A 10,368-nucleotide genomic window follows, 5' to 3' on the forward strand; every position below is an offset into this window, starting at 1 on the left:
CCCTGTGCATAGATAGATAGATACTCTTTTTCTTATATACAATACATACAATTGTTTAAAAAAAAAAAAAAAAAACGACCACTTTGATGTCAATGCAGTGGTCAATCTTAATTATGAGGTTTAGGATCAAAAAAAGTTTAATATTAAATACTAAAACTATCTTTGCCATGTTCTTAATCAGCACTTTTCACTGTGTAAACATTGTGATGGCATCAATAAAGAACACAAGACTGATTGTTATAACTGGTATACGACATCGAACATCTCACAGCAATATACACGTGCCCGACTTCTTCTCGTCATCGGGGTCTCCTCCTCCGCCCGCTTTTCTGTTGGGGTCGTTGAGCTCGTCAAACAGTTTAGTCTCGATCATCTCCGTCTGCCACTGAATGGGTACAGCGCCTGTGCCAAACTCCTTGAAGAACTTATTGTCATTGGCGTCAAACTCTATGCCCTTGATCTCGGAGAATTCTGCGATGTCGTCGGTGTCCTTGGCGTAGACGACGTTGGGCTTGGGCACCCATGGAGGATCCACCAGCCCGGCCTCCAGACGGGGGAAGTTGATGGTCTGGAACCACACGTGCTTCCTGGGATCCTCCAAGTTGTTCCTGGTAAGAAAGTAAAAAGTATTCTTTCAGACTGAATCAAGAACACTGGCTGCACGGGTTTAGACAACATGTTGGTTAAGGTTTAGATTTAGTTTATGTGGTCTAGAATCTTGAGCTCACTGCTTAACCATCTTGTGAAGTTATCGCAAATCGAGACACCATCTAGACACAATTTGTGTTATTTTTCCTCTTACTAAACCAGTTCATTCATTCATTGTTATTCCAATCTCTGATCCTTAACACCCATTACAGCGGATCAAAAACGTTTAAATCTTAAATGATATGTGTAACTGATTTCCGGTTTATTTTTTCGAAAAATATACAGTTACAAAAATTACAATTGACTGAAAACTTGAAACACACACAAACAGCATGTGGCTTGCCTAAAAGAGTGGAAGAACCTCTTACTTAATGCCCAGGCGCTCCTCAATCTTCTTCTTGAGGAACTGCTGGATGACGTCCTTGGTGGGAGCATCGAAGCACTTGTGCTCCCACTTTGGTTCCTCGTTCTGGATACGGCGCTGTACCTCCTCCTTCTCCACCTTCTCTTTCTTGCTCTCGGGCCCTTTGAAAGGTGTGTAGCCAGCCACCATCTCGTAGATACTGCAGCCCAGGGCCCACCAGTCCACTGATGTCCTATATGGAGTTTTGGTCAGGAGCTCAGGGGCCATGTAGGCTCCAGTACCAGCCTGAAGGAGATGGGGACGTTTGAATATGAATCTGTACATTCTCTTAATACATGTTTTCCTTGTTGCCCAAGAGACTAGACAGCATGTTGTGCCTATAGGTCTTGTGGAAGGAAAGACTTCTAAACAACACTTTGAGCCATGCCCTTCATAGGTCCCCATGGACAAGGGTTGCACAGTATTATACCCTGGGTTACTGAAAGCTTTATTCTATTGTTTCTTTCTCTCTGTGTAACTTTCACCTTTCCCTCTCTTGCGTACTCCCGCCCCCCCCCCCCCCCCCCCTCATCCCTCCCTCTCCATGTCTGACCTCACCTGCAGCCCTAATCCTAATGATAAGCCTAGTACCTGTCAAGAGTCATGTGCGTCTTACATTGACAGAGCTGCCCAGCCTCTTATATAAAGCCTGGCCATTTCTGGAGGCTACACCCACCAAAATAAATAAGGAAGATCCAGACAACACCTAGCCATGCCTCTGTAAGTAATGCACACACACTACAAACAGGCATGGAGCCAAGAACTCAACCTTTGCGACTAAAAAAATATATTTTCAAAAGAGATCCATAGGTTTCTGGTGTTTGTATTATGATGACATTTGACACAGCATCATTCAACATCTCGTGCACTTTTTAAATGTGTGCATGGTACTTCAAGATCTGGTCTTTACTTCAACTACAAGAATCCTTACTGTGAGATTAGTGAAGGCATGATACTTTATTGACACATTCTTCACCCTTTTACGTCCTTGTACTTACTTCCATGTTCCCTATGCAAATGTTTAAACTCTTGCATTGTTTTGAACTTTTTCTGGTGGCTTTTTGGAACTGTGTTGGAAATGGTTACCCTACACACTCTGGTCACTTAAAGGGGCAAAACTCTACTATGCGTAATCATCAAGATTATTCTGATCCTAGTTGCAAGAAACTGATCCCATTTTTGCTAGGTCAAAGTCAACGTGTTTGCAAACTAACATGTCTTAACATATTCAGCTTTTACCTGGATCTGTCAGTGTAATCAGGGACAGACTTGTGTAATGCCCACTAAGAAGATTAGGGGCCCAAAGCCAGCCTTGCCTGTAGGAGGTGAGCCCAGTCACTTTGGCTGGTGGAGGAGCATCAGAGTACTGGATAATGAGCTTACTGGACTTTCATGGAGCCGAGAGCTTACTCTTTGCTACCGCAAGTAAGTCCTAAAGGAACCCTGGTGCAAAATTTGGCATCTTTTTTCAGGTCATTTTTAGGCTTTGTCTAGCCTAGCCTTTAGAGCTCAGTGACCAATGTCATCATGGTGTTTTGTTAATGACAACCTTTTCTTAGGCACATTGTGGAGAAATCCTCAGTTAGAAGCAATGTGGTGTAACATCAAACTGAACTCAATGATGACATGAGAACTGTGTCATGAAGTATTGCAGGCTACAGACTTAAAAAAGTGTCCTGGTCAAAAACTACACTCAGCTGAGGCAACTCTCTCAAGGTAACGTTTTTGAGGGAAACTGGTATTTATAGACTGCTACTTTAAAAAGAATTGGTCCACTAATGTCTATGACCTAGTCCCTACACAAAATTGTGGCCTATAAATTGCCAGGCTATAATCTGACTGCTAAAGGATCAAATGATTTATATAATGGCTTCAGAGACTCATTGCACAGATCTTTGAGCAATCCGGTAATCCCTGTCCGGATTTAAAGTAAAAACCCTACGAAGATGGACAGCTTGTCTAAGCCTGAGCTCAGTTTTTGACTCAAACTGAACTAAGAAAGGTGGACACAGACATGAGTATGTGTTTTCTTAAACTCCAACCATATAGAGGATGATGTCATCAAACTCTTGTTGGTTTAAAGATCCTATACATGTAACAGAATCAGGGAAGAGTCATTGCCTGCACATTGGTGTATGCAACTTCAAAGACTTTGAAAAATAAAAAAAGCACCCATGAGGGTTCACAATCTTGCTATGATTCCCATTATCATGTTAGCAATGCTAATGAGTACTCCAAACTGGAATTGCCATTCAACCAGTGTTTTTCAACCAGTTTTGTTTGTACTCACCATCTGGGTGATGGTCTTCTCTGGAACAAGCTCTACAGCCAGACCCAAATCCGAAAGTCGGCACTGGCCAAAGCTATCCAGCAACACATTTTCCGGCTTCATGTCACGGTATACGACATTCATTTCGTGCAAATGCATAATCCCGGTGGTGATTTGCGCTGTGTAGTGGATGATGCGCTTCATCTCGATGCCCTTGTCCACACCCTTGCCATCATAGCCTATGTTGTAAATGTGGTACCTGAGGTCTCCTCCATTCATCAGGGTCATGACAAGGCACAGGTGGGTCTTGGTGTCATAGGCGTAGCCCAAGTTGACCAGAAACAGACTGTTAACCTTCTCCAGGATCTGCTTCTCTAACAGGGCCATCTTCTCACCACCCTTCTTCTTCAGTCGCTTTTTACATAACTTCTTGCAGGCATACATCTGGCCTGTGTTCTTCACCTGAACAGCACACACCTGAGAAAGACAGATGAGTTGTTAAAAAGGACCTATGTTATAATCAATGCCCAAGAATGTATCTTTTGATTGATCAGGAGACTGCTGCTTGTTCTCTGTTTTAAAGGGGGGATGGAGATAAAGCTCCCTAAATAAACTAAAAGAATACCTGTACATCATCAATGTATGTCATCACAAATGTCATGATCCACAATTGATATTATTACAAATAATGCTCAATAACACTGATTTAGAATCATTGGTTGGATTAAAACTGGTTCAAGAAGTCAACCAAACTTGAACCTTGCCAGCTTTAAATCTTGGTAACTATGTGCAACCTGTCTTATCTTAACATTTACTAATGGTTTCAATCATTCCCTGTAAACAGAGGATAAGGTTTATCCACTATATTGCACTATTGAGCAAGTTACATTAATAACTAAAAATTGGTTGTCCATTACAATATACAACATTATACGGTAAAAACATTACCGTAATCATAGTTAAATGTCTCATCAACTTATGTTGGGTTGCATTCTCAAGCTTATTGCTAACAGGTTGAGTCAGATAAGAGGTTCCTCAAGGCTCGATTCTGGGTCCCCTGTGCCTCTGATTTTCTTCAAACATCTCTTATCAATTGTGAATATTTTAAAGGCTTTTTTATACAATCTACTGTCATATTTGTGTCTGAATTTAAAAACTAGATCTTGATATTGATATGACAATAAAATCAAGTAGTATTGAAACCATGTTAGTTCTATAAATGCAAGACCACTATTTTTCTGCATTGTGGCTTTGCATTTGTTACTTCATGAAACGTTAGCCATGATTCTTAAGGTTCAAGAGGTATGACTATGTCTCATGACTTCATGGTCACCTTGAGACTAGGTAAATCCTCATGATTATGTTAGGTGTAATCACCTTGCCTACAATACCCTTCCTTACGCTTTAAAGCAAATAAACAACTTCAGCTTAGGGATTTTCTTAAGAAAAGATCAACACTGATACTGCACCACAATTCTTGAAGCACACATTTGTATCTCCTTTCTTATCTTTTCTAATATATTATTGAAAATATTATGAAAACACACATTTTGGACCTGAAAACACCATCCTATTTAACAACTGGGAGAGCTATGCAACTAAAAGCAGGTTAAAATATAAAATATTTGCCTTAACACATATTTCAAAAGACTTCTAGAGAAGTATATGTAGAAGTGTTTGCATGCTTACCTCTCCGAAGCCTCCTTTGCCAAGAGTTCTGAACTCATAGAAGTATTTGTCACTGATGGGCTGTTTCTCGTACTCTTTCCATTGAAGGAATTTATCAAAGAATGGGCTGGCCTGGTAATCTGAGAAGGGTTTGTCTTTCAGAAACTCTCTTACACCATCCTGGACTGTGCCTTTCATCACCTCTTCAAACGTGGCATCTGTCACAGCCTTTACTTTGTCAGCAGGCTCCCCGGTAAGAAAGATTAGGAAACTCTTGGAATCAGCCTTGCAATACTTCGTCAGGATGTTTTTACGTGCCTTGTCTTTTGGAGGACCTTCACTCAGATCCCAGTCGTGAAGCTCATCCAGAAAATCAGCAGCAAGCTTAAACTCAGGGTTATTTACCAAATAATCACGGAAGAATTTTTTGCCGATAGGCTGCCTTTCACAAAGCGATGAAAAATCCTTTTCGAGGGAGGTTCTCACTGCAGCACATACCTCAGGCTTGGGGAGAGCCAAGCTGCGGCGGCGCTTTTTCATCTCCTTGTCATCACCACCCTGGGCTTTTAGGTAGGCCGTGTTGGCCACCAGGTTATCCAGTCCCCCCATGTCACACATCTTGGCGGCTGTTAGTGGTCTGCTCCCCCTAAGTGACTGGGTTCTTCAACGGTTCCCCACGGATAGCCTAAGCGTCTTTCAGAATGTGTGTGAGTGCAATTCGCTCCAGAGCCAGCGAGCAAATGAGCCCCTTCATCCAGACTACCTGCAAACCTAAGACACACTGACACACCCAGTAATTACTCATTTAGAATTAAAGACCAGGGAGGGATTTTGGCTTAAGGATCTTTGTATGGACTATTCAAGGATGCTGTGCACGGAAAGGGAATCGTAAGCGGGCTCTGTCCTAAGAGGCTTTGTAGCCCTCTATATTTGTTCATGGTGCTCAGTAGTCTCTAACAGTGGTCCACTGGCTTCTTTGACTATGCATTTCATGGTGGGAGAGTTAAGGATGCAGAAAATTCAAGATATAGACACCTTTAACACAATTGTCATTACAGTTTTTGTAGGGTCCTCTTGTGAACGTTGAGAAATACTTTGGTTTACACAGGATATCGTACCATTTGATTAGATAATAATGTTGTCTTTGGAGCCTTGAGCAGAATAATGATGAAATATTTTAACTGAGAAAGTCAATGTGGTAAAGATCTACGGTATGGCATCATCATCTTTTTCACTTTCCTCCTCACAGTCTAAACAGAGCAGATACTCCTAATCTGTCTGCAAAGTGACAACCACTTTACAATAACTAAATCTAGTCTTGACAGCCACTTACAGTCCCTACAACACAAGTCAGCAGACACCCATTTACACACACATACAATGTGCCAACCGCTCATAAGGCTTGATAAACATTCCCACACACAATCATATAGTTAATGTTTGAAGCAATTTGGGATTCATCATATTGCCCAAGGACCCTTGGACATGTGGCGGGATCAAACTCAAACAAACGTTTCAGTCTTTGATAAATGGTCATTTGGGTGCACACATATTCCTAGGATCTGGTGTACTTGAAGAGTCCATATTTTAAGGTAGCGTTGCAAAATGTACAGATTTTAAGGTAATAGAACATTTTATTTTCGCATCACTGATCTGAGCAATTACCATCAAGTATTCTTATTCTGTTTCTTTCAACCAATAAACAGCATAACATTGTAAAAGAAAATACGATAAAATGCAAAATGGAAAATAAAACTGAATTTAGTACCAATGAAAATGTTTTGTTACTATTCCTACATTACTCAAACGTATGTTTCAAACGTCAGGTACCAGTTTGTCAAGTCAACACTTAGAAAAGCCTAAGGAACATGACTTTAATCATGTGACAGAACTAAGGATAAAGCGAGGAGCTTTGTAATACACCTGACACAATAATATAACAAACACCACGATGAGGAAAGCCAGAAGATTTCAGGCAAACACCATTTTTTTTAATTTAGTGTAAACATTAAATTAGCTTTGAATATGAATCTGTATTCTGAATATATTGTAATTCTAGTATAAGACTGCTTACATAAAAAGAATTGCATTACTTTTGTATTGCACTGTTGAGGCACTTTCCTCCAACCAGACACAGCAATGTGGATGTAGGCTAATTCAGTACGTAAACCTCGGATAATATTAGCTAATCCTTTCTCAAATGGTCTCAAGCTCCAGCACAAGATCAAGAGCTTTGCTTGCCTTGCAGAGGATTCCAGACCCAGTCTTTGTTTGGATTTAAACATGAAAAAAACACAAAAGGTTACCAATTACATCAAGAAAGGACAGAATAGATCGCAATCTCAGTAACATCTTATTTACTAATGTCTTTCCAAACTATAATTCGAGATTCAACATTTTAGTAGAAAGACATACATGACAGTTTAAGAGCACTGGCATACATATCAAAACCGTCAAATGTCAATCATGTTGTAAATGGATCATAGGGTAAGTAAAGCACTTTAGCCTCCTGAGTCGATGGAATGAGGTCATAGGTTTCACCTTTTACCAGAGGGGTCAAATAGGTGCTAATACGTCACTCTATGGGATCCCTGATGACCCATATCACTTTCAATGAGGGCCACCAGCCTTAAACAAACTGTTGTGAAAAGCAATATATGATTAGGTAACACAGTGCCGACAAGGGAAATTAAGAAAGTAATTGAGAAATTGAGCAGCTGTATTTTTTTTCTAAAATAGGAGTTTGCTCTTTGAGAAATCTGTGCCCTTAACCTTGGGAGGATTAGCCTGGCCTGAGGAAATGTTACGATGGGCAGCACACACTCATCCCATCACCCACATGGTTCACTACATGGTCTTTGCCTGGTTTCCCTACATCCTCTTATGGCCTCTCAGGTTTTTCACAAAAAAAGGCAGACGAGGTAAAGTATTCCCAACTTAGCAGTGGAAAAAAAGGTGTGAAATACAATAAACAAACATGTATTTTCTAGTGCTTAATAATCAAATACATAAAATCAAGTAAAACAAGGAGGACATTTAAAATAATCTAAATACAAGACAACCACTTATTGTAGGTCGCTTTGGATAAAAGGGTCAGCTAAATTAAATGTAATGTAGTGAAAAGTAATTGCTAGTGACTTATCCGACCAGCCCACATTGTCCGCCCGGCTCACTTCAGTACCGGCCCATCGGGATTCGTCCCGCACGTCCCGATGGCCAGTCCGCCACTGGGTGCATCCCTACGTTGTTGTCTCAATCAAGGTAGGTGAAGAGCTGACCAAAGCTGGCCTAGGCCTATAAGCTTAATCATAATTTGCATTTGGTGGTGGTATCTCCGGAGTTGTACAGGGCAAGAGCATGATTTAAGAAAATGAGAGTCACCAACAACAGTATTAAACCGTTGAACTTAGATTAATTACCCTCAATTTGCCAAACTTGCCGAAAACTTTTGTGAGACTCGCTGCCGGACAACCGTTACCAAAACCAACCGAGGTGAATTCCAAACCTTAACAATCTTACGAGAATTTTGAAATCGTGATGAATCATGATATTTTTAGGAGACCAAATGTTACAATGATCTTTCATCTTCTAAAAACACACAGAAAGCAGCAAACCTGACATAACAAGCGAACAAGCCACAGCAGTTCAGGTTGTGAAGCCGGTATACTACTACTCCTATTCTAAACTAGCAATTGTCGGGGAAATGTTTACTGAGTTAATAAATCAAGTTAGAAGTTGGATTTTATCTTCATAGTGTTCTCTGAAAACTGACTTATTTTTGCATCCAATCAAGTCACACCAAGCTGGCTTTTATAAAGAATGACCGTTTAAAGCTCCTCAAATACAGGGTAACTTTCAGTCCCCCAGGGTGCCACTTGGACGAGAGTTGACTGGCAGATAACAAGATATACTTGATGGGACTGCCACACTTAGAAAAGGAGGCTGGCTGACTGTTGTTTGCCATTCAGATGCTGATGATAACAATACCTGGTGACGGAAGAGAAAAACTGGAAGAATTCAACCCTCATTCTGCAAAGCACTGGAACAGGGTGTCTGATTGGCTTACCTGATCTGACACTGTATGGTGAGTAAAAGGTCAGTGATTGACTTTGTTGATCTTTTATGAGATCGGAGGTCAAATTGTCTGGCCCTCAGGGAAATTAGCTCACCTTCAGGTTACCATATGGCAGTAACTTGGATCAGATGGCTGGTGAGGTTGACACATAGAGAAGGACTCAAACATGTTGTGAAGAATACCTGATGAAGAAGTCCCATTCCACTATGCTTTCAACTATTGTGTCTCAAATCAGGCAAAGGTGTGTGGACGTAGAATAAGGGACCTTAGGGAGGTATCGACAGGCCAGAAAAATAAGTAACTTAAATGCATGTAGATGTGAATGCTTGGTTGTGGCTAAAGGCAAAAGAAGATGAATTCTAGAATCGATGGCCTTTTGGAATTATTCATCCTCCTGACAGGACCCAACATTTTCCAAAAGGGCAGTGAACTGCTTCCCTCTCTGGGGATATATTTCAGAGGTATAGGAAGCACTTTGATGTGCTCTCTGGACACAAGGCTAGATCTGAAAGCATCTTGAGAGACACCAGCACAGACTACATGCAATCAGAATTAAAAGTGAAATGTCCCTTTAAAGAGAGGAGGCAGTAGCACAGGTGGCTGCGACTCACATCTGGCTAATCCCTGCTCAAACTGACTCTCAAGCTCAGTGTTTTACATAAAACCGTTTAGGTTTCAGTTACAAAGTGCAGTTACAAATTCAGAGATATTTCTAGGGGAGCTTTCGGAGTCCAGTTGTGTCGGTCTTCATCACTCTTTATCTAGCATTTCAGAAAATACTATTCATTTTGAGACTCTCAAATACAATTTGAAACATCAGAAAAATGCTTAAAATATTCGCAGACACTTAAAGCATACCAACATGAAGCAAAGTGCAGATGGAAAGACACTCTTGAAGTCAATATGAGCTGAGCACAGGATGGACCATTAGCACCAGCAGGGGTTCCCAAAGTGGGGGTCGCGAGATGATTACAAATAAAGAAACAATAATTAATAATTAATTTTGTTTTTATTATTATTTGTATTATTATTATTAATAATAACGTGTGCATAGACATTTTTCAGGGGCGGACTGGCCATCTGTAGAATGTCCCTGCAGCGAGGAAGAAACTGCCAAGGTTCCCAAAAAACTCACTCAAGAAGTAACCCAGATACCAATGATCACGTATTTAGGCACCCAAATATATGAAGTATCTTATTGATAAGTGAAAAAGCATCCATAATTTAAAAAAGATAATCCTTTTTACCATGTTTGTGTCGAGTGTCATCGGATAGTTGCCAGAAATATGAGGTTTTTTACTTCAA

General features: G+C 40.6%; 1 protein-coding gene across 1 annotated transcript; it reads right to left on the bottom strand.

The window, feature by feature from the left end:
• Window positions 1-265: 265 nt before the first annotated feature.
• On the bottom strand, window positions 266-5,606 carry grk7a (G protein-coupled receptor kinase 7a). The gene is made up of 4 exons (XM_034138264.1): window positions 5,010-5,606; window positions 3,342-3,797; window positions 1,017-1,297; window positions 266-608 (listed from the first exon to the last, which is right to left on the bottom strand). Exons 1-4 carry the CDS (start codon window positions 5,604-5,606, stop codon window positions 266-268), a joined length of 1,677 nt encoding a protein of 558 aa, XP_033994155.1.
• Between the last annotated feature and the right edge of the window lie 4,762 nt (window positions 5,607-10,368).

This window comes from Trematomus bernacchii, unplaced genomic scaffold, assembly GCF_902827165.1.
Source record: "Trematomus bernacchii unplaced genomic scaffold, fTreBer1.1, whole genome shotgun sequence".
Classification (NCBI taxonomy): domain Eukaryota; kingdom Metazoa; phylum Chordata; class Actinopteri; order Perciformes; family Nototheniidae; genus Trematomus; species Trematomus bernacchii.

What these genes read in the sequence shown, in the direction of transcription:
- grk7a (XM_034138264.1), bottom strand. Translation starts at nt 5,606, where the DNA reads ATGTGTGACATGGGGGGACTGGATAACCTGGTGGCCAACACGGCCTAC. An exon ending in GCAAAGGAGGCTTCGGAGAG is followed by an intron (nt 3,798 to 5,009) that starts GTAAGCATGCAA and finishes TGTCTTTCTCAG; the next exon opens with GTGTGTGCTGTTCAGGTGAA. An exon ending in GAGGAGCGCCTGGGCATTAA is followed by an intron (nt 609 to 1,016) that starts GTAAGAGGTTCT and finishes CTTTCTTACCAG; the next exon opens with GAACAACTTGGAGGATCCCA.